This window comes from Eurosta solidaginis, chromosome 1 (genome assembly GCF_040869045.1).
Source record: "Eurosta solidaginis isolate ZX-2024a chromosome 1, ASM4086904v1, whole genome shotgun sequence".
Taxonomy (NCBI): Eukaryota; Metazoa; Arthropoda; class Insecta; order Diptera; family Tephritidae; genus Eurosta; species Eurosta solidaginis.
In genome coordinates, this window is record NC_090319.1 from 334,645,313 (window position 1) to 334,671,422 (window position 26,110).

Consider the following 26,110-nt stretch of genomic DNA (forward strand, 5'->3'; position numbering starts at 1 on the left):
TGTCAATATTTGATTTATATATGCATGTATGTATGTATATATATAATGTATATATATATTTACTTTGTTTGTCAATACTTTGTTTGACTTTGGTTTTTATATTGTTTTTGGTTTTGTTAAATTTCTTCTTAGTTGCATATATTCATCTAATATATATGTTTTTTTTTCTTATATCATATATATGTATGTTGTATATGTGTGTATAATATATAATATTTTGGTTTGTTTGCGCCAAACGCGCTATCGTATTTTTTCATTGCATTATACTAATTATGCATATTTTCGAAACATTTATATATGTTTTCTTTTCTGGTGTTTATATTTGTGTGTGTGTACGTATACTTAATTGCAAGCAGCAAAATCGTAGATGAGTTTTGCAATTAAATATGTATGTATGTATATTTATTATGTATCTCTTCATTTAGCTTTTGATATAATTTTTTTGTAATGTGTTTGTTATTTTAAATAATATGTATAAGTATGTTTATTGTTGTTGTGTTATGTATATGCTTAGATTTTTTTTATGTATGTATGTGTGTTTGCTTGTGTTTTTTTCAGTTTCACATAAATGCAAAGCAATTTTTTGCACAGAAAATAACAGCTTTTTGCATTTTGTGTCTTACGCTTTTTTATTTTGCTTCTTCTGTAAAATTTTAATATTTTTTATCAACTTTTTTTATTAAAATTATTGGTATGGATTTGTTAATATTTCTATGACTTGGTGCTTTTCAAACCATTCTTACTTTTTATTATTTTTTTTTTATTTGAAAAAATGTATTTTCGCCAATTGTATAAAAAAATGTTACTAAAATTTTTGTGAATGTTTTATTCTTTTTTGTTTGCTTTTCTTTACAAACTCTCTTTTTGCTTCTGTTTTTATATAACTTTGTTTGTGTATAATTATATTTTCATATTATTTTTTTTTAACTTAAGTTTTTGCTGTAATTTTTTTTTTAGTTTTGTTTTTTTTTTTTATGTGTTTACGTTTTTATGTATGTATGCTGCGTTTAAACGCAGAACTCAATCTTAAATGTCTAAAAAATATTTGCAATACTGCAGTCAATATGCTTATTTAGTTAGTATATGCTTAAGTTTTCTTTATCATTTCTGCTAAAGTTTCTACCCCAAGAAGTATTTTATGTTGGTTTTTTTTAATATTCTAATTTTTTTTTTAATATTTGTTACCAGTGATTCATTTATTGCTCTTTGCAATTACATTTACAGTAATGTTATTCTTTTATATATATGTATCATTTATTATAATGATTAGCTTAATTCGTTTCTTCATTGCTCTATTTAAAATTTTATGTTCTATTTTATATATATGTATGTGTATATGCATGTCATTTACTCGAGTCTTTAAACTTAGTTTTTATACACATGATTCGGGGTTTGATGTTTATTAACATTGTGAAGTTGAACTAAAATTTTATATGAAAATACGTTGATCAAAGTATAGAACTTTTCTCGCCATACCAACTATGCAAGACTGCACATAAGTAAACTAAGGTCTTCCGCAGACCATTCGGCTCGACTTGGTATTGAACTTGTAAAAAAAGTCGAAACGCTTGTACGCCTCACACTTGTTTTTAAATAAAGAACCTTATATGAGGGCATTACTCAGAACCGCAAACTTAATAAAACGCGCCAATATCAACGCACATCATGGACCATTGGCTAGCTGATGGTATTTAAAAGACAAATGAATGAGATATATTTAGGACAATGAACAAAGGCACCCCAACACGAATAATGTGAAACTGTCATTAATCGTCAGCGCAAAGCTTACCAACTGCTTTGACTGACAACCCATACTCCTCGCAATTAAGCGCTCAGCCGGATTCATAACAGCAGAACGCTGAAAATTTATTGACTTTAGAAAAAACCAACTAACTATCTATTTCTATGAGAATTTTTGGGGTACGCTCTGCATTCTTACTGACGTTCAACTCCGGCTAGGGCTCCCCTCATACCAGCTGATAAATATCTGTTGGTGCAATCATAGTTATATAATCAAGACGACTAGTTGATCAACATAGGACAGCTGATTGAGCACCGTGATATCCATGTCACATCCTAATTACAATATATAGGTCTTTGTTTATGCTGAAAAGGCAAAAGAGTTGCCGATAAAAAACTACTAGAGTAAAAGGATTTAGGCTATGGGAGTTAACGTTAACGTTAACCTCTATCCTTGAGCATTCTTGAAAAATGGAAACAGGCTAGGTTGGTTCCTCTAATAAAGCCTGGGAAAATATCTAACGAAGAAGAATTATATATTTCATAGCTAATGGGGAAACACTTATAAGCGCAAAACTTTTGTTAAAATTGTACATATCAAAGCTTCCTTATAAACCAGGTACCATTGTCACACTGACATGGAAGTCTTCAATGAAATACTAAATGTTATAAATTGAGCTATTCCAAATCATAAACTTTGACGCAGCTACACTTGGCAAATAAGGAGAAATCTGCGAAAGCAATATGACGTGATCCAGCCACATATAAATAAGGAACATAAGTTATAAGATTTAAAATTTTCAAGTATTGCAAACGGGGAAAGCAAACTTTTCTGGGAGACACGTATCATTAGTGTTGATCGGGATATTCAATAGTGTGTACCTACGACTTACGACATACGCAATGTTTGTTCTGGATGTTAAGTGTTTCCACATGACATAATCTATCACTTCCATTGTAATGTGTTTTAATTGCAACTTCAATGCATGGCTGCATGTAATGTTTAATTTTTCCTATTCTATCAAGAAATTGTTTCAAGACCGAATCCTCATCGATCTACATTTGGCAAATTGTATTTTGTAGATCGTTTGTAGCATTGTTTGTGGATCTGCGTGCGTATCGTCATCGTTGTTCAGTTAAAGGTCCCAGAACGATGTGATGTTGAGCCGAGTGGTATGCGAAAGTCATTCAGTGGATTATTTAAAAAAAATTTAAATACTCCCCCAGAATTGGGAGTGTAAAAAACAGGCATTTTAATTAATCTTTTTTATAAATATTATTATTATTTTTTTTTCAATCGTTATATAAAGCTTATTGGATATAGATATTTTTAAATAATCCCCACTTAGATATTAACTAAAAGAAGTAAATCGCAATTATCAAATAAGTTATTTATGTATCTATTGTATATCATGATTTCTGCTAAATCAACCCGTCCTATTTCAAAAATTTATATGCAACGTATCTGTGTATTGTATGGGTTTGTAATACATATACATATACAGTTTATAAGTATCTAATATATATGTATGTACATTTGGTTGATTTTGGTTTACTGCTCATCATTTTGATTTCAATATTTGCAATGGTTGTTGTTTTGATTAAAATTTTTTTTTATTGGAGTTTGCAACAACAATGTACATATTTTCACGGCTCCTTTACTCTTCTTTATTATTTACATAATGTTTTTGATCTTTATAAAAGTTATATCATATGTCGTCTTTTGATTTTTTATACAAGGTTTTGCATTTGTAAAATTTGCGAGAGTTTGCCGCAGCCAAAATATTCAAATATTTAAGCCATCCCTTTTTCCATTTTTCAAATACAATCTTCAGCAGGACTCCAGTGGTAGTAGTTCATCAAAATTTGATGTATTGGCCAACTTCACTTATAGCGTATTAAAATAAAACTCACTGACTATTCCTTTGCTTGCGCTGCTTTATTATCTTCAGTTGCCTCGTTTGCCTATTTCTCACAACTTGTTTTAGGAGCGGTATGTGCCTTCGCCTTTTTCTTAAATAATTCGTTTATTTGCTTAATTTTTTTTTTTTCATTTTACCTATTTCGTAATTGTACCTAAAAGGGCATTAGTTATGTCTCAGTGAACAGAAAAGAGATCAAAATCACGTATCACTCTTTTAAGAGATTAATGCACGAATTTTTCAGGGGAACTATCGACCAACTACTTGAGGTCTTTGCTGTATTTCTGTGAGAGGTCGGGTGACATTAGATCAACGGATAGAAGGTTATTAACGTTATGACCATTTCAAAAAGCCATAAGGTCAATTAACTTTGTGTACACTTCAAATGGGCACACAAGGCCAATTGACTTTGTCACTGCCTTAAATACGTTTTATAAAAAATTGATTATGTTATAAAAAAATTATATTGGAGTGGATTTGAAAGAGAAGTGTTAGTGGTCAAGGGAGTTAGAGTGGAACTGAAACATACATACAAACAAACAATATTTGATATATTGATTCCGGCGGCTGCCGTGGTGTGATGGTAGGAAAAATTAAAAGGAGCGCGACGCAAATTGGAAGAGAAGCTCGGCCTAAAATCTTTTCGGAGGCTATCACGCCTTTCATTTATTAGTTTTATTTGAAGTAATTTAGATTACTCTACGTGCTAAGCTACTACTTTTTCCTAAGGGGACTACCGGAATGCACATGCATGTGTGTTTGTTATGTCTGTTAACATATGTATATGCTTATATTTTCATGTATATATTGTGGCGAATATTAGCATCACTATGCTGTTTGAAAATTGTCACAACAGCACAAATAACAAGCAACGATACTTATGTACACACGAAGGCAAGCAACACTTACGTACATAAAAGGCGACGAAGAATATCTCACATATACATATGTAGTCATCAGCTAAGAGAAGAAGTAGTTACTCACATATACACACACATATGGCTAGAAGAAAAGCATAAACTAAAAATATACAAGTATATATCTGGGTAACCAAGCATGAGGTGCAGCTATCCTATAACACATGATCGTTAAAAGAATAGACCTTAGGGGAATTGGCGAACGAGATAACTGAGAGTACAAAAGCAAAGCAAGCTGAGGAGTCAGTAATCAGTTTGATTTAAACACGCTATTAGTTTTGAAGTGGAGCATAGTTGTGAAGTAATACTCCCAAAGTAGTCTAATAAAGACCATTTTGCAATAATAAATATTTTTGTTATTTGTTCGAGAGTTCAGCGATTCGAACGTTGGCCGAAAGTGTATAAATAATCGGAATCTCCCAAAATTCGTTACAATATATAGTTGCTAAAACACATTAGTGGGTATCAAATATGGCTAATAGCTATATTATTGGTTGGTTCGTTTTGCTGTTTCTATGTACTAATAGATATAAATATTTATGTCTATAAACATACTTAGATTCTTCTATTATTTGACTAATATCATTAAACCTATTTTTATATGCAAACACTTGTATGTGTTATTGTTAATTTATATTTCATATTTATTTGTTTATTGTATTAAAATTTTATTTTCATTCTTGTATGAATTTTGTTATTTTTTGTTAATATTCTTGTTGTTGTTGCATCTAATACTCTTGTTTGATTGGTTGGTTTTATATTTTGTATTTTATTACGTTCTCATTTACGCCTTTTCAACTTTCGTTAGTAACATACAACATTGCTTTTGTTCGAATCATTTTCGAACAAATTCTATACCAGTGGTGCACTCGAGAGCTTCGAAAATATATTTGGCGTTGACCGACATGTCGTCTGAACATAGCGTCAGACTTTTAGTAAAACAAGCAGTCAATCAATTTTAGTTTGTACTTCAAACAGAAAACATCTAATGGGTGAATCTATGATCAAACATTCTCCATGTAAACACATACAACTTCAACCGTAGTTGCGTTTGTATTCAAACCTCTTCCGTCACTGTGCACCACTGTTCCATACACTCAAATTGGCTTTGTTCGCTTATCATTCCACAAGCATATTTTAACTGTATGCATTTTAAATTAGACTACCATTTCATTTACGCTTACATATCATTCAAATATTACTAAATTGAATAATGTAACTAAATTTTTTCTTATTTTTATCTTTGTTTTCTATTTTTGCTAATATTTGTTTTGTGTTATTTATTTTATATAATATTTGTTGTATATTAAGGTGTGCACATGTGTTAATTTTATGTATGTGTGTATATGATCGTGTAGATCAGTGGTACACTCGGGAGCTTCAGAAAACTATTCGGCGTTCTTTTAAATCTTATGAGAGCGCAGCTACAGAGATTCAGTAAAAAAGGAAGTCAATCACTTTTATCTTGTACATCTCCATACAAATACATACTTCTATAAATAAAGTTGCGTTTGTATTCGTAGCTTTACCGGCGTTGTGCACCACTGGTGTAGATGTGAGTGTGTGTATACTTGTCTTTAGGATAGTTGCACAAATACTCATTAATAAAGTAAATAAACAATGGAACTACCAATGGTAAGTAAATATTTTGTTCAATATGATATTCAATAATCTTTAAGCTAATTAACTAAAATGATTTCTTTACGCATGCCTTATCACGTTTTTTTGGATTATTTTAGTTTTAGTATTCTTTCTAATTGATTATGGAACACTTTCAGTTAACATGTGTGTCTATGTTGTTACAGAAGGAACGTTTGATATAGTGCCAATAATTTTTTTTATTTTTATTTATAAAAATAAAAAGTGGTATGGCGAAGACAAATAAACTATATTCAATTACGAATTTATCATACTACATTTAAAAAGTCCCTATGAATCAGTAGTAGGAAATATAAAAGGAAAACGTTGCGCCGTAAATTATAGTATCTTTGTGATACCAACCACGTGAGCTAAGCAACGTGCGACAAGACTTGGGCTACTGTGCGTCAAAAACTGAAAAAATAGAGACTGCACGGTATCCAGAAACAAAAAGGGCTTTCTCAGTAACATATATTTAATTATTTTAATTATTATTTATTTGAATTATTTCGGTCTCTCACATTGATTAGTTTTTGTTTTCAAATTAAGCCAAAAACACCATACTACGTCCCGCTCGTCTATTTCTGAGTTCAAACACGGACTATTTCTAGAACAAATTTAAAGTCATTTCAGCACATAACTCAGCGCTCATTTCGAAACTAGTTTTGTAGTCATGTCGACATTTTTCCGGAACTATTTTGAAAAAATTTCGGAGCCTGTTAGTATTTTTTTGGTACTATTTGGAGATGATTTTGGGAACAATTCAAGACTATTTGGTTTTATAATATAATTTTGGTTGTTTAATTAGGTTAGCAAGATTTTCAATATTCGGAAAATTTTGTTTTATGAATACGAAAATTTATGCGTCTACTATTACCGGATTGTCATCGGCATATTTTCGACATGATAGCGACTTGTTATCGATAACAACTCTTATCAAAAAGCTCTTGATAACAAAATTGATTTCTATAGAAAAGTTACCGATTCTTAATAGAGAAAATTTTTTATCGAAAAATATTAATTTGTTTTCGAAAACTGTTTCAAGGGTAACTTTTCGATAACAAAATTATATATTTTCAAAAACAAATAGATAGATAATTTTTCGATAACAAATTGATATTTTTTCATTAAAAAATAAATACTTTTTCAAACAATAACAAATCAATATTTTTTCGATATAAAATTGATAAAAAAATCGATTATTTTTCGATATAAAACCGATAAATTCATTCATAATGTTTGCTATAGATAACAAAATGTATAACTCTTAGATAGTAAATCGCTAAAAAATTGCTAACTTGTTTATACTTTGGCAATATCACGCCGATAACAAACCGATAACAAATGGATGAGAACGCGTTGTGTTATAAAAAATAAAAGTACATACAACACGCCCACGATCCATCGATAAAAATCCAATAACTCGTCAGTAACGCTATTGTTATCCTTTTCTATCCTTTTCATACCTTTCATTCCTTTATTTGCTTTTCTTCCCTTTCTCTTTCTTTTGTTAACGAGCCATAAAATATATGGCATATATGCATGAACACACTACGCTTTAATTTGCTATGTTAGGTCATGCAATGTTTTATTTAATTTTATAACATCTATACTTTTGTTGTTTTTTTTTATTAAATTTTGTTTGTTTTTCCTATTTAATTTCTATATATATTTTATGATGCATTTTCCCTTATTTACTGCCGTATAGTGCAGTTTTTTTTTAAGTTTAATGTTTTTGTTTGTTTGTTTGTTCTCTTTTCATATATACGAATACATATATATATTTATATTTATATATATATATACCTACTTTCTATATTAATATTAATTTATTAATATGCAGTTTTTTTTTTAATTCACTGATATGTAGCGCAAACTTCAACAACACATTTTTTAATGGTTTTTTGAGACTTAAAATTTTATTTTAATTCTTAAAATTAATTCTTCTGCATTGGATTATATGCTTGTTGATAAGTTTTTCCCGTTATCTTTTTTTTTTTTTTATTATTTTCTATTGAAACTAATTCTACTATTTTTGTATGGTATAAATTTATATTTTTGTGTAAGTTTTGTATATTTATGTATAATAAATATATTTATATTTTTTAGACGCACAACGACAACTATTTAATTATTTTGCTCAACTCTCCTTCATAAACCAAACAAACCTTCTATTAAAGTTTTTTTTTTTTAATTTTTGCTTTTTCCATACTTATTTTAATAATTTTTTTTATGTTTTTTCATTTTTTAACATTTTTTTTAATTTTTATAGCTTGTTGGAATATTTGCCGTCTTTAAAAAAATGTTGACATTTTTGTTGTTTTTTTTTTTTTGCTTTTCACATACCCACATTTTTGCTTTGCTCCCTACCTTCCTATTTTTTAGACCGCTTTAGAAAAAAATTACATCTTTATCTTTCTAACTTTTGTGGCTTTTTAAACGGTTTTATTTAGCTTGACTCTGTGTAGCGAGCGGAACACATAATACGTACTTGAATAGAAAGCCACCTACGAAAAAAAAATCGCCGCCAGGTGGCGCAAAGATCGAAATATTCGAAATAAGACACAGTTTTTTTTCAAACACGGTTTAATAAAAATAATATAGATTCATATTTTCGTTTATACTTATCTATTTATTTTTTCCTGTTCTTCAATTAAAAAATTTATAAAAATCATGTAACAAAATATTCTTAAAGTTCCAAATTTTGTTTTAAAAAACAGTTTTGCTTCTTTGTTTAGAAATTATAAAATCAAAAATTTCTCGCTTTCCTTTATGTTGTTTTCTCAATGCCAAAATAAAGCATTTAAATAATTCAACATTTTAATGCTATATGTGTGTTTTTTTTTTTTTTTTTGTTGTTATATTCCTTAAATTTTTTTTTTTTTTTTTTTTTTTTGTTTTGGTTTTAAGTTTTGCAACGAAACAAGCTTTCGAGTTTTTATTTTTGTGTGAGCGTGTTATTTGTTTTTGTTATTTTTATTCTTCACATGTGGCAGATTGCACTCATAAATCAACATTTCTTGTACTTTTGCATTAAGTACTTTGTTAAATATATGTACATATATACATAATAAATATAGATATTATGTGCTTTCACATATAAACATAAAACTGCATATAAGTAATTTAACATGTATGTATGTATGCATGTTTGTGTTGCGTATACCAACAACTTTTTCAGTTTATTTTCCGTGAATCCTTAAATAGTTGTTTATGTATGTACGTACACTTAAGCTACAATATGTTGTTTGTATGTATGCTCTTAAGTATGTATATAAGTTTATATTATATGTATATCTATAGATGTGTGTGCGCTTTTGATCTAAATTTATATGTATTCCCTTTACTATAATTTCACTAGCTTGTGCTTTATTTAAATATTCCGTATCATTTATAGTTTATCTACATATGTGTGTATGCATGTATGTATCAGTTAACCGTTTTTACAGCTACCTAATAAAAACATAAACGAGTACGATATCATTTCGAATTCGAGAGAGATTCATGGAATTGTCTTTTCATTAATGCATTTTTTTGCGACTCAAGCAAACTCGAGAGAATCAACTTCTACTCTTATTTATTTTTGACCTCATAAATGTAATATTTTCTTTAAGAAAAAAATGTTTTATGGAACATTAATATACGGTTAACAACTAAATGTTTGTTTATACTGCGACATTTTTCTAAAAATTATAGGAAAAAATCGAGTTGCCAACCATCTGAAAATGTTAAAATATTTGTTATTCCAAAAAGTTGTAGAGCTGACTCGCTAAACATCAAACACAGAAATTAAATAGCTTGAGATAACTAAAGAAGTTGAAATCTTTGAATGACTCTCCTGGAAAATTGTGTTCTTTGAATTGACACTATTGAAGTAAATTAGCGATATGTTACTAAATGTTGCATACTTTTCTGCGCACTTGGTACTGTTTTAGATATCTTTGTCGATGGAGTTTTAGCGTTAGCAAAAGCTGGAATTTGTGCGGGGCGCGAATTTTTCTTCCGTGAATTGGTGAAATAAAAAAAATAAAAATTCTGCCCCACACATACGGATACGCTGATCTGTTGCCACAATACTAATATCAGACAGAAAATAAGTTCACTTAAGTCAAGGGCAATTCAAATCCAACCCAATTCGCCGTGCAGAAGAATGTCAAGTCAAAAGAAAACTTAGATTGATTTCTATTAAATGACATCTCGTTGAACCAAGGAGTTGCTTGGAAATCATCAAGCAGAAGCAATCAGCTGATGAGAAATAACAGAGCCTGGTACTGAATTCGCCCTGCTTCGAACTGGAGGCGTTTTCCTTGTGCTTTTTGTATGAAAGTTTTTTTGGTCATAAGTTCGTTTGTATTTTCTACACTACCTTACATATATTCTACAAGTGCAAACACATATTTACACATATTTACTACCCGCTTTATATTTAATGCTTTTCCTTCACAATTTTTTCATCTTTCATCTTTTTTCATTATTGCAAATTAAATTCTCTAATTTTCATTTCATTTCATTTTCGATTAATTTAGTAAAAATTTACATATATAAATTTTATAACTGAAGCTATGCAAGCCAATCTCAAAATTGTATTCGACAAAATCTAAAAAGTTCGAAATATCGAGAAAATTTTATGAAAATTTCAAAGTTTTCATTAAAAGTTTTTTTGACAATTTGTGTCAGTAAAATTTTTCTAATTTTATTTTCAACAATTTAAGAAAAAATTTCCCAAATTTTATAACTGAAACTTAAATAACAATATCAAAAATATGTTGAAAAATATTGCTGAATCGATGTGTCGAGAGAAATTTGTGTGTTAAAATCTTGTTCGTTATATCTTCGGTGATAAACATATTATTTCCAAGCTAGTGTAAAAATTACCTAAAACCTTTATCAATCGTTATAAAATAAAATAATTAACTTAAACGCACTTAGCCGAAAACCGTAAACAAAAATATAAGGATCTACTGCAATATTTGTAGCTCTTAATGATGAATACTTATACCAATTTTACACATTAACTTAATTGAATCAAAATTTTGTTTAATGAAATAATAATTTTTTCCTTTTCACACAGGGCCACTGAAGGAAGAATATTCCTCAGCAGTCCAAAAAATATTCCCAAACTTTAACAAAAATTTTTATTGACTTTTGGCTGGCTCAATAAATCTAATTTCTTTCTAAATATAATTTCAAGCAAAGGTCGCATAAATATTAATATTTAACAAAAATATATTATAAAAGTAGGAAAGTGGAAATGTATGGCCCCTTTCATGTTCAAACTATGATTCTAAGGTATAACCAATTGTATACATATCAAAAGGTCTGCTCAAGGAGCAGTTTAGGCCATTCAAAAAATTTAAAAAAAAGTTTAATATAGCGCTTAATTACTTACTTACTTACTTAACTGGCGCTTAGCTGTCTAAACGGTTATAGTCGTCCAACAAGGCGCGCCAGTGGCTCCTTCGCTCCGCAAACCGGCGCCAATTGGTCACACCAAGGGAGTTTAAATCGTTTACCACATGGTCCTTCCAACGGAGAGGGGGCCGCACTCTACCTCTGCTTCCATTACAAATAAAGCGCTTAATTACAAATCAAAAAATATCACTAGCACAGATTGCTAACACGTTTTTAATCTATGAAACTGTTGCACCGCATACTAAGGAAGCTATGTGCATTTGATGTTGTTGTGACAGCAGACATCAAGTAACGAACTCATTCCTGGTCTCGTGAGCAAATGTACGAAGAGTTCGTATATAGTTTTATTGTTGTAAGTGAATCGGGAGAGTCAAGAAATTTGAGTAATATGTAACTTTCTTTGCTGATATTCGAATTTTTTACAAAAAAAATAACAAAAAATTCAGATTGGAGTGTTTATTCGTTATTTTTGAAAACTACTTTTCAAGTTAATAAAACAAACTCAAATAATATAAATATTAAATAAAATAAAAATAAAAAAAATATATACTAAAAAAAAAAAAAAACAAAACGAAGCAAAATAAAATAAAATCAAATCAGATAAAATAAAATAAAGAAAACAAAATTAAATAAGATGAAATAAAACAAAATAAAATAAAATAAATTAAAAATAAAATAAATTAAATTTAAATAAATTAAAAAATTTAAAAAAAATTAAAAAAATAAAACAAAATAATATAAATTAAATTGAAACAAAATAAAAAAAATTAAATATGATACAATAAATTAAAATAAAATAGAATCAAATAAAATAAAATTTAATTAAATGAAATTAAATTAAATTAAATAAAATATAAAGTAAAAAATAAAGTAAAATAAAATAAAGTACAAAAAATATAATAAACAAAATAACTGATAATAAGATAAAACAAATTTAAAGAAATACAACTAAATGAAACAAAAAAATAATAAAGTAAAATGTAGCTAACAATTAAAATTAAAAATTTTTATAAATTTACAAAAAATAGGAAAACACCAAAAAAAAAACAAAAAATGCATATATTGTTTTATTTTATTTTTCCTTTATTCTAGTAATAAATAAACTAGAATAAAGGAAAAATTAAAATAAAACAATACTGTCGCCCGCTAGCCATAAGCATGAATGTGCCATTTTTCCAATTTTGTGTTAGAGGCCTCTTTGGATTACCCTTTAGATTCTCTAGGTTCTACTTAAATCTAGAGCTTCCTACGTACATGGAAACCCCAATAATTTGCAATGCCATTTTCAAGAATATATAATTCAATCACACAAATTTGAGCCAGAAAAATTATTGTGGCGCATTGTATGACACATTCGTTGATAAGGCTAAACAATTCTTGAAAAAAATAAGAACAGCACATATTTGTATGTTCGAATGTTCGGGTAGACGTGCCTGGTATTCTTCAAAAAAAAAATTATACCGATGAAGAATTTTTAATAGCTTGATATCCGAAAAAATACTTGTTCAATTCAAAGCAAACCGGTTTATTCGAAGCCGTTGTCTCTTCCAGAATCAAAACTAAAATACTTGGAAAAATTGTGCGAAAAACTGGTTATACCAAAATAATGTCATCCTTTTTATAAAAGTCTTGAGGGCAACGCTTTTCCCGAAACCAACATTTCAGAAGATTCTAATTCTTATGAGAATAAGAACTAGTTCTATGTTTGCAATAATATCTTAAATAAAAACACATTAGTGTATACTAAATTGAATTGAATGGGTAACTTTTTTCATTTACATACATACTTTCGACAAGCCAAAGCCGCTAATTTTTTCCCAAGTACTGTGATGCTCCGAATCCCAATCCGCCAAAGGAATTGGCCTAGCAGGTCTTGGCTTGGTCTTAGCGTTATTTAAAAATCAATCTGTAGTGAATTTTTTACGTCTTTTGAGTTTAAGTCCATACCATGACAAGTTGGGCCAATTCTTATATAAGTACATTTTTACACTAGAAACTAATTCTTCTAATTTTGAGAGCAGATTTCCCAACATTTTCATTTTGGCACATTTATTCTTCTGGCAAGCGGGCGACGATATATACCTTTTAATTTTTTTTTTGTTTTTGGTGACTTCCTATTTTTTGTAAATTTTAAAAAAATATTTAGTTTTTATTGTTAGTTGTTACGTTAACCAGTGATTGAAAGTGCATTCCATCATTGAGGAGAAAAACAGCATTAAATTAATTTTTATTTTTTGCTATTGCTCTACTACGAATAGCATATCGTTCGGAGCAGTTATTCTGCTCTATATTCCAATCTAAAGGAAATGCCATCTTTTTTTTGTACTACGGCTCTGCTCTATACTCTGTTCATGTTCTAAGCCGCAGCAAATGTTTCTCAAGAGTAGCAAGTGCAAACACTGAAATAAACAATAAAATAAGAAACACCGAACAAACCCGAGTATATTTTTGACTTCCATTAGATTCTTTTGCTTGTGTGGAAATTTATTTTCAATTTGGGCTTTAATGTTAAAAACTTCACTAATTATTTCATTAACCTTCTGTGTGAAATTAGCAGTACATTTTTAAAAAACTAAATAGATTTATAATGCTCCTATAATTGGAAACTCGCAAATGTGTATTAAAAAGCCTTTCATACCTTTTTTAAGTTTTATGATTAGAAGAGAGGGCTTTGATTTTCCTTCACTTATTTGCTGGGTTTGTTAGCGGATTGCTTAATCAATACTTTTTTTAATATGATTGATTCTTTTTTATATGTTGATTGTTTCAAAGCAGTATTTATCCTATATCTTGGAGTTTTAGTTGTCTACAACTTGTTTAAAAACTTTTTTATAGTTTTAATATATATATTCAACAATTTGAAAAACATATGTACGTCGCTCTATACGGCACAAATATAGTTTTTTTTTTTAGTTTTATGTATGTTCAATCATAACACATAATTTTATCGTTGATAAATTCACTAACATATTAAATTAGCAGCTAACCACTCATCTTCTGACAACTGGAAATATATAGAAAAATTATAATATTATGTTAATGCAACATACATACACATCTTAAAAGATAGCTGATTTAAATATGAAAGGCTGAAAATTTTCTTTTTTTACAAAAGCACCACTGAGTCAATTAGCCAAAGTGTGATCGCAAAACTCATATCTCTGCTGCAAACATGCTTAGAAATTATGCTGCATATAAAAAATGCTAAAATGCAATAGAATTGGCAAATATCTATGTAAATGTAATATTTTCACAGTTACTGAGAGTTCATAGTGAATATCAGCGACAGCTTGACTGATTGACTGTGAGATCATCTGGTAAATATCCCATAAAATGAGATAGAGGCGGCTATGCAAACGGCTAAGGCCCAGTTTTTCAGTACAAGTTCAACTCAGTTGCCAGCGCACTTTAAAGCTTCTCCAACCCAATTGTCAACCCCACTTACCCGAGATGAATCCTGTTTCTTTAGCAGCCGGAGACAAGTTCCTCAAGGAAGTAGGGGTGGAGGTTGGGATGGCCTAGAAAGCTCAATGTAGTAATAGTAAATCGTACTCGAGTTGATAGCGCTTATACGTTAATGGTGCTTGTTACCGGAACGTACCGCATCTACAATCACACCGAAGAGCCTGGGTTCACGCCCCGGGCAAAGCAATATCAAAATTTTAGAAATGCGGTCTTTCAATTAGAAGAAAATTTATCTAAGCGGGGTCGCCTCTCGGCAGGCACTCCGAGTGTATTTCTGCCATAAAAAGCTCTCAGTGAAAACTCATCTGCTTTCCAGATGCCGTCCGGAGTCGGCATGAAACAAGAAGGTCCCGTCCCGCCAATTTGTAGGAAAAATTCAAAAGGAGCACGAAGCAAATTGGAGGAGAAGCTCGGCCTAAAATCTCTTCGGAGGTTAGTGCGCCTTACATTTATTTATTTATTTAGAACTCATTATAGTTTCACCTTACTGTACTCCATGATTAATTTACTTGTCTGATTAGATCTTATATATGTGTGTATGTATAAAAGGGTGGTTATTTTAAATCAATCAACAGTTTTTCGGTCTCAAGAATTAAAATGGTAATACCATGTCCTATTGTTTACTAAAAATGTATTTTACAAGGTACCGTAGAAAAACACATAGCTTTGACAAATGTACGACAAAACCTTAGCGTATTCTTAACCGTGGTATTACCATTCAAAGCGGTGCGCCTGTGAATGATTTATAACAGAGGTGATAAAAAAGCTTTGTAGAGCGTCGGAAATCTATTTGGTCGCCACTTGCATGTCGTGTGAGAGGAGCGACGGAAATTCAGCGGACCAATCATCAGCGATCGCTTAAAGCAGTAAACATTTCATGCGTGAAATTTTATTTGCCCATCATATTTGTAGATACACACATACCATTGCAAAAAATGTTGTGATTGTATTCGTAGCTCTTCTGACGTTGTGCTTCCTGATTTTTAAGCACCACCCTAATGTATATGCGATTACCATTATTACCACTTATTATCAGATGCAATTGGAGTTGAGCGAAGAAAATTTGAGAGCAGTTTTTTTTTTTGTCAAATTAGCTTGAATTTTGCTACAATAATATGTTTTTATTTAGTGTTAGTATAATAAGATTGTAGGACCAAAAATATGCTATATTGATATTTTACAAGAGAGTTAATAAATAGGGAACTTTTTGGTTTTGTAATCAAAAAGGCAGGTTTCAGTGCGAAAAAGGTGAATGAAAGAAAACTTTATTTACATTTATAAATTACTTTGTGGTTTATGAGTTCGACGGTATGAAATGCTTGCTGACAGAATTTTTCTTTTGTTTTTTTTAATCCTGATGATACACAAAGTTTTCTAAATTCGATGAGTGTATAATGTTTACCTGACCAAATTAATATACCTAAAATATCGGAATCTGAGCCACCTTAAACTAAGATACATAACCTCGCAAAGAAGTACTTAAACTCAAAACCAAAATTGTCTCCCTGTGACTAGAATACTACTACTTTGCCACATTAGAAAAAAGGACTAGCAATATCAAAAAGGTAGCAAAAATAAAACAAAAATGATGTTAAGGAAACCGCACAAAATTCTGGGGTTTTAAGTATTTTCTCGATAAAATACTTTTATTACCTAGCTGTCATGATCGGTTGTTTTTCTCCGTGCACTCCATTGTCCAGTCTTAATTAACTAAATTCAATTTCATTTAAAACAAAGGTGTGACTACCATACCTTTGAAGTTCGATGCGTTAATAGGATATGTCCGGAAACTAATTTTTTAAAGTTAGTTAGAGCTCACCCAGGGCTTAGGGTTAAACCACTAAATAAAATCGAGCTTTTTGAGAAGAGTTTCGTCGGAATCTTATCGGCAACAAACGACACCGACAAGGTATTGCTTTATTTAAGGTTTGCTATTGACAGCGAATTATTATAGCTGAGTTTCTGATATATCATCGATTCTAAAATGAAGTTTTATCAATTTCTGTTTCATAACACACCGATAAGTTGTTTTTATCGTTGTAGCGTTAAGGACACTCCCCGAAGGCGTTGGGGATGTTGGTGGTTCTTTGTCGAATGCAGATCCGGTACGTTCCCATAACAAGCACCATTAGGGTACTACCACGACTGTTGGTATGACCACATGAAACCTTCTGTTGCGCTACAGAGCCCATTGAATCAGTTTGGTATTTTAGTCAACTCTATCGACAGGCATACCTGCCGCGGGTGTACCCGAAGCCCATAACCCGCCGTAAATAGACAACATGACAATAAAAAATCGGTAACACTCCGAAAATCAATCGATAAATTTTCGATAACAAATCTATACATAATTGGTAACAAAATCGAGATCTTTGCGATAACAATCCAATATGAAATCGCTGTCAATCCGATAGCAAAATTATAACATTTTGATAGAATATCGATACATTTTCGCTGATATATCGATAGTTTTTTCACAAAAAGCTGATAGCACGTCAACTAGTTACTTTCATTTTATTTAATTTAATTTTATCTGTATTCAGTTAAACAAAAATGCTCATATTGATTTATACACTTGTTTTTGTTATTGATATTCGAGAAAAATTACATATGTAGTTTACAAATGGCGATGGTTACTAGGACATATTTCTGAATTTCACTTTTTCATCAGCTGGCTTCTCGGGAGCTGAGTATTTAACTCGAAATATCCAACATTCATACCTTACAACATTACCTTACTGAAAGCCCCGCTGCTCTCTTTGCAATTGGTCTCTAAGTATCGACTTTTTGTTGCTATTCCTTTATACACCATTACAACAACCGGCGTTTTTTGCCTTAACCCAAACAAGCATGCGTTGCGACAATGTAAAGCATGTGTGCATGTGTGTAAATTTTATTTTACCTTATTTTTATGTAGATTTATTTCATTTTACTTTACTTTATTTTATTTGATTGTGTTCTATTTTGCCTTAGACTTATTTAATTTTATATAATTTTATTTCAATTAATTAAATTTTATTTTTAATTTTTTTATTTGTATAATTTTATTTTATTTTACGTTATTTTATTTTATTTTAAATTATTTTATTTTGTTTTATTTTATTTTATTTTATTTTATTTTATTTTATTTTTTTTAATAATTAAAAAGTTTTATTTTTTTAATTTTATTTTGTTTTACTTTATTTTATTTCATTTTACTTTAAGTTATTTTATTTTGTTTTTATATTATTTTATTTTTTTATTTTATTTTACTTGATTTGATTTTATTTTATTCTATTTTGTTTTGATTAAATTGTTTTATAAGATCGCGGTTTCGAATGGAGCTCAAGGCCTAATAATAATTATTTGATCTTATGATACGATTAAATGAAAAAGTTTTTAATTTAGAACAGATGAAAGAAAAAATTTAGACAATTGCCATAACTCGATTTCGGGAACTGCTAAATTCCTTCATCAGCAATTCTTAGGCGCCGCTGCTATAAACATTCAGCTTTCACAGAGGTTGTTTGTTTGTCTTCATTATTTCTACTTCTTTACTGTCTCTTGCCAACTGATTTTCACAGCGCTGCGACATCTGTTGCAGGAACGATGCGAATATTGGACTTGTTTTACGGCAATGTTGGCATTAGTGTCATATTTATTGGTACTTTTTCCCCGTGCTGTGGGATGTATAACAACAAAAATTGCTAAATACTTTTATTTTATTTCATTTAATTTTAATTTTTTATATTATATATGATTTTATTTTTACTTTACTTTATTTTATTTTATTTTATTTTATATTATTTTATTTTATTTTATTTTATATATGATAGGAATTGTGTATATGGTCAGTGAATTGAATTTGTATGGAGGTGACCTGTAAGATGTAGCTCATATCAACTCTGCCACCTATATTGTTCCCACATAATGCTACAGTATAGTGACCATATCTCTGACATTCTCTATTACTCCATTCGTTATACAAATACCACTCAATGCCCCTGCATTAGGATTCTGTATATCCCTCATTTAGCATGCAATTTCCAAAGAATACGCTTACGCTAACGCTTACATGGCTCATTCAGGATTCCTCCATATCGTGAGCAATGATGTTTACACATAATTTTTATTTATTTTGCACTTCACTCCTTTTTTCTGAGAAACGCTTTCAATGAAAAGCTTCTTCTATCAAATACGAATTTCGATAGAACGGAATATGTAATAATAATGATTTCATACGTTTCGAAAGCAAAACCAAAATGTTTACAAATTAAGTGTTGGACAATTTCATTACGTTAAAGCTCTCGTATGATTTTGGTATTTTTGAACGTTAGCACAAATCTGAGCCCGCATTAATGCTCCTAGACGTACGAGTACTTATTCGTTTATTCTTAATGACTATTATTCTCTACTTTATTTCGATATTCCCCAAATAAGTTACATAGAGATTATATTATAAGCAGTTTGAGTTTTTCGTAAGTGCGATTTAGTGCGTCCGTGTGGGGGTGTAAATTTGTGAATAAGAAAGTTAATGCGATATTGTGTGCTAAGAAATAATGGGAAGCTATTAATTAGCAAATCTCTTTTAGTTGTTATGTGCTCTTAATCAAGTAGCATTTTTAACTAAATGAATACAAGAAAAAGTTTCAAAAGAAAAATGTATTTATGCGGGTTACATTGAGGCGTAAGAAAAAAAACATTGAATTTTTTTAATTTAAGTTTAATTTTGTAAGTATCTCAGTTATAGTAGCCCCGATATGGAAGTAACGTGCTCGCGTACTATACTGGAAGTTTGACTCAGGAAAATTATCATCAAAAGGAGTTGCTCTTCGGTAGTAGAGATGCCGGTTTTTAAGCGCGGGTTTTCGTAGATTCTGTAGTTTTGATTCATTCTATGCAACCTGGCGGAATTTTTCATGAATCGACCTTCAAATTTTAATATAAATTTTTCAATTTTGCATCGTGTGTAATTTTTGGTTGTGACACTGAAGATGACCCAACGCCAAAAACAATTTATTTCCAAAATATATGAGACATCTATAACATTATTGATAACTAAGTTGCCACTACACTACCCTGTATGGAAATCAAAGATGAAAATGGGTGCACTCCTAGCGCATTCGGAACTGTTGGTGTTGATGTCAAATGATTTCAAATTACAAATTTTAACACGGTGATTAGCGGTTGCCGTAGTGTGGTGGTAGCGGTCTCCGGCTACCACACCGAAGATCCTGGTTTCAAGAACTAACGAATTTCACCAAAAAAGGATTTAAATCAAGGGCAGTTTTGAATGCAAAACCGAACATTTAAATGTGATTTTCTAAACAACTTGAACAACGTCAAGACGAACAAAACGACAATTTTACCTCTAAATATCTTCAAAGCCCTTTTTTATCTTTACTGAAATTTGAGCCAGCACTTCTGCGATATATGAGCTATTAAAAACATGTTCAGTCAAAGCCATGGCTTTGTTGTTGTGCAGTTTTTCACAATTGCCTTCGTTGCACAGAATATTCTTCGGACAGTGCATATATATGTACTTTGTAGCTTGTTCTTAAAGGAGACATTTTAAAATACCTCAAATCATAGTTTGCATTCTGGAAATTCTATTACAAACTTTATCGCCCTAAGTTCAAGTCTTACTAGGGACTCCAGACATTTCTTAGGTAACTGCTGGGAAAAAAACATAAGTTGATATTTCTTTTAAATAAAACAGTTTTAAAGAGGCACTATTCTTTAGCCTACCCAATCATTGCAGCGTCCTTCAGGCGGAGATCGCTGCAACTAACGAGGTCGCCGATAAACACAGATAAGCTCTTAACGGCTATAACAAAAAAAGTAATTATTCTGACAGCCAGGTTGCTGTAAAAGTGCTTGGGTCAGTGACCTTTAAGTCTAGGATCATTGGGAAGTGACGCAAGTCTCTTAACGAGATTGCTGAGCAAATTTCGCCTAGTACATTATAAGTGCCTGGACACCCGGATATACCGGGCAGTAAGATGGTTGACCTTATTAACGTTCACATAGCATTCGGAAGGCATGCACAACAGCGGGATGCTCCTAATAATGATAACTGTAGGAGTAGTAGAGACAAGGAAGAGTTAGAGTCAGTTAAGCGCTTCCTGTGTGATTTTTCTTCACTTAGACACAAGAGGAAGAAATTTTTGGAATCTCCTTTTGATGCGTTTTGTGATCTGACTAATTTGGGTGGGGGGAGAGCTACACGTGGTATCACAATTAACCTTTATGGGCATAAGTGCTCTGGTGCTCACACCTGTGGCCACTCTAACCTAACTTCACCTTTATAGAGGCACACTAAATGCAAACTAAAAAAATTCAGTCACTTTTGATTTGTGAATATGAAAAAGTATGTGAAGAGGAAAAATTAATTATTTCATTAAAAAAAATTGTGAATCCATTAAGAGATGGGTGTAAACCTCGAAAAGTTTTAGTTCCAAAAGATCAAATATCTTAAATTTTTCTCAATTTATAATATTGAAGACCGCTAAATAAACAATAAAATGGTGAAAATTTGTGAAATATAATGATTAGCTATTTTTAGAATAACAAATTTTTTGGTTAAAAATGTTGAGTATCTTATCGGTTTTGTCCCTTCAATTGATCGTCGTTAATGACGACATATGTTTTTCTGTGTATACGTGTGTGCAGTATTATGCTTCAGTACTGTTCCCATATACATTTTTTTAAGCATATCGTTGTTCAGACACTTTGGATATCTAAATACTTCAAAAACTTATAATCAAATCCTAAGGTCAAGCCCTTGTTCAAAATTGATATCGCCGTTTTATAATTATTTCTCTAGCACCTTTCCTATTTGACATACATACATTTTTAAATCTAAAAAGTAGCATCCCAAAACACATGCAGCGGCTAACAGAAAAATAGCAGTAATAATTTTTTTTTTTCAAATCTCCTTTTAAAAATTCTGCTTTTTCTTTGTTTTTTTTTGATATTTTAAAAAAACCTTAATGATTTTAGTCATTGAAACTGTGCAAACCAAACGCTCTCTAAATAATTCGATAAACCCCAACACATTTTATGAAAAGTTCTCACATTTAATTGAAGCTCTCTAAATTTTTATATTTTAATTAATTTAATTCAATTCAATTCAATTTAATTTAATTTAATTTAATTTAGCTTTATTTTATTTTATTTTTTTCTATTTTATTTCCTTGCTTGGACTTAAGTACTTCATATAAGTCTAAGCAAATAATGTGCTAAGATGTTACAACCCACAAAGCCATTAAAAGAAAAAAATTCAACTTAGCCCTGAAAAACTACCCACTGGGTCTTTATTTTCAACAAATCAGCATTGTATGCATCTCCCCGTGTACTTGCGTACATAAAAATTGTGTATATGCTCAGAAACTTTAATTAAGTTATAGGTGACGTCTTTGCCTTGAGTTGCTGAGTGATTTTGCTCATAACAACTCTTCCACGTACACGTTCTCAAATCATGCTACGGTGAAGTGGCACCACCTATGCTCTCATTCGTTACTACTAGATACAGCATACTAATACCAGAAACAACGCCTATGCTTACTTAATTACTCAACACAGTACACTTACCAATATTGTGTGATAAATATAATGAGATGTTTGCACATCAGAAGTTCGAAAAGATCGTAGTTTTTTTCGAATTTTCTAACTCATTCGACAACGTTGTTTAGATTGTTTTCATTTGTTTCAGATCTAGAATTCTCGCAAGGGTTTTCTTAAATTATCGAAAATAAAAACAAAAAGAACTTAATTGACAAAACTTGATGAAAGTTGCCACTATTATTTACATGTTTCCTGCTGTATATATATAAAAATATTTAGTATGTATATACATATAAATAGCGATTACATCTTATATACGCATACTTTAACAACAATACAATGCATTATTACATTAGTTCGATTAAAACTATTTTTAGGCGTTCTCACAGACTTCGATGTGCTGTTAAGTAAAATCTGTTCAAACAATTTATCGATAAAATGCATCTTCCAATATGTTTCGCTTCATTTTGTTTGTGCTTCCATTAAGTGCTGCCATCAATAATGTATGGCGTCACCGTTTGCTCAAATGTTCTACCAAGTGCTGTTTATGTTAATTACGTACACAAATTTAATTATTATATACTTGTATAGCTACTATAATATTTAATATTTGTATGTATGTAAACAATTAAGTTTTTTGTTCTTTTCAGTTTGCAAATTTTTATCCCATTTTCTATATTTATTTGGCATTTTCACATTAATATTTTTCTAATCCTACTCATCCTTGTTCTTACTCCAGCAAAGTCGTCGATGATTCTATAATTTTTAATTTATTTTGGCTCTTTTTTTGTGATAATTACTACAGCACAACATATTTTGTATAATTTTTTTTATACATAAAGTACACTAACACCTTATTACTTAATGTGCTGTTTTTTATTTACACATATATACATTAGGTTGACTAAAAAAACAAATTATTTTGATTTTCCAAAATTCTTGTTTAATTAGCGAAAATGTATACCGACATCTGTGAAAAGCAGAGCTCGAGTATGAAAAACGAGTTTTTTGTCGTGGTTTTTATATCTGATTCGTCCTACTTATGCCATGATTACAAAAAAACCGATATAATCATTTTTTTAGTCACCCTAATATATGTACATACATATCTTCTATTATTATTATATATATATATTTTTACTATCAACTATTTTTGTGTTTGATTGCGTATTTATATATTTTTTGTTAATTTTGTTAAAACTTTTTGTCTTTTTTTTTTTTTGTTGTTAACCTATATACATAATGATTTAATGCTATTTTTAATGAGGGTTTACTGTGCCTGCAAAAGTAAGGGATAAACCTTAAAAAATAATACGAGTTGTTAGTAAAAATTGAAGAAGAGAGGCAAAAAAATTATAGTAAAATAGTATTGTTGATGCAAAAATGGGTTGCTTCAAAATGCTTATGTAAATGGAATCAATAAAATGCTCATTATAAATATATTTATAAATTATATATCTACATATATTAGTAGATCCATATGTAACAATATTATTGCAGGATTAAAAGTGTTATTAGTGTAAAATTGCAATCTAAAACGATTAAAAAATTGTGCTAGGAAAACATACAAATTACAACTATATACATTTATATGCATTAGAGCGTATCGAGACTTTTGAAGACTCGAAAAATGAAAAAAAAAAAAAAATTTAATAGGAAAGGCTTCCTGTGCAATAGTACGAATAAAATAAATTTAGACCATTATTATAATCCGGCGTTTCACTTGTCATTCAAGCATCTTCAAGGGCAGGCCGCGAAATGCGAAAAATCTGGGTGGGTAGTTTGGATCGGCGATAAAAATGTTAGTCATGAGGGATTATATTATTCTACAAATAATGTACGATCCGTAATCAATCGACAAGTAATAATGTAATGAAGTTTTTATTGTATTTTTGATAGACTATTTGAGATTATTTTATTTTTACTAACCATATATATTGCAATTCTTAAAGTTAAATCTCCGGTACCATATCATTTCCATACGGAATTTCAATATCAAATATTTATTGCTTTAGGTTTATTGAAACTGTTATTTTGCAACCGAAATAGGTTTGGTAAATGATAAGTCACTCTTATGGTATGTTAGAATTAGCGCAAACTTAACCTTAGATTATTATAAACGTCTAACAACGATCTAAAAAATACTAGTTATTCCAAAGCCTATTTCGGGACTATCCGGGTATTTCTTGTATCATTACGGACTTTTTTGTGGTAATGTTGGTTGCATTTCTGGACGATTTTGTAATCATTTCGGAATAAATTTGGCTTTTGTCTGTACTATTTCTAGATGTTTCAGGGAAGGCGTTTGGGAACATCTCGGGACTATTTTGGGATTATGTCGGGACTATTTAAGATTATATCAGGACTATTTTGAGGTCATTCTGGGATCATCTTGAAATTATTCCGGAGCCGTTTCGAGAAAATGTTAACTTTACGTTAGCAATTATTTCGGGATCACTTCGGTTTGTAAAAATGCATTGATGAATACGAAAAGTTGTGGAGCTGTTATTATTATCGGATTGTCATCAGCATATTGTCGACGTGATATCGACATGTTAGAGATAACTACTCATATCGAAAAGTTACACTGGACCACGAATTTCAACTTTTTCTCTTTACCAGAAACGCCGTTATGAAATTCGTATGTAAAATCACCCCCTGATTTCGAAAATTGAATTAATTTTTGATTCTATGGTACCGTTTTTGAGATATTTGCAATTTACCGTTATTCGAAAAAACCAATAAGATGGCTCCTTTTAATTACACATATCTTACGAAGGGGTCAAGCAATTGCGAAAAAGTTTACTGAATCGGAAATAATGTAAAATTTGCTATAAACGCATCATACATTGTTTTTTGATTAACTAGACAGTTTTCGAGATATTAGCTTATCATTTCAGATTTTTGTTTTTTTATGAAAAAATATGAAAAAAATTACCTTTTGCGAGGGCATTATTCCAAAACCATAACTTCTTTTGCAGATATTTTTTCTTCGCCTTAAGCTCCGTTTAATTAGAAAAAAGATAAGCTATCACTGAAGAAAATCTATGCAAAACTACGTAAGTTATAAGCGATCAAATAAAAATACCCAGGTTGCGCAACTTCAATGTATGTATATATTAAAGGTATAAAATGCAAATGGGATATTATCCGGATAAACGAATAACACTATAACAATGATAATACTTATTTTTAAATAAATCAAATAGCACTTTTATTACTCGAATTGTTTTATAGTAGGTAGAGTGGTTCCATCTAAAGAATAGTGGTTGGGTTCGAAACCTGCTGTAGGCATGTAGTTATAAACATGTATTTCCGTCACTTATGGGTAAGTATGCAGGTAGATTTTCAAAATTATAAGACGCAGAAAATTTTTAAAGCCTACCTCTAAAGCAGGTAGTATTTTCTTTTCCCGGCTTCGTATAAAAAGGAACCTTTCTGTCTAGGTAAAATTTGGTTTTTTCAATTTTA

At 30.2% G+C, this 26,110-nt stretch overlaps 1 protein-coding gene across 9 annotated transcripts in view; it reads right to left on the reverse strand.

The window, feature by feature from the left end:
• Positions 1-12,628: 12,628 nt before the first annotated feature.
• Positions 12,629-26,110, reverse strand: part of trv (trivet) — a 287,082-nt gene continuing 273,600 nt past the window's right edge. For 6 of the 9 annotated variants that reach the window (XM_067762225.1, XM_067762222.1, XM_067762220.1 and 3 more), the window contains exon 9: positions 12,629-14,633. In XM_067762225.1, the coding sequence (XP_067618326.1) occupies positions 14,592-14,633 (42 nt within the window). In that variant the 3' untranslated portion in view covers positions 12,629-14,591. The other 3 variants (XM_067762227.1, XM_067762228.1, XM_067762226.1) reach the window with 3 other exon arrangements.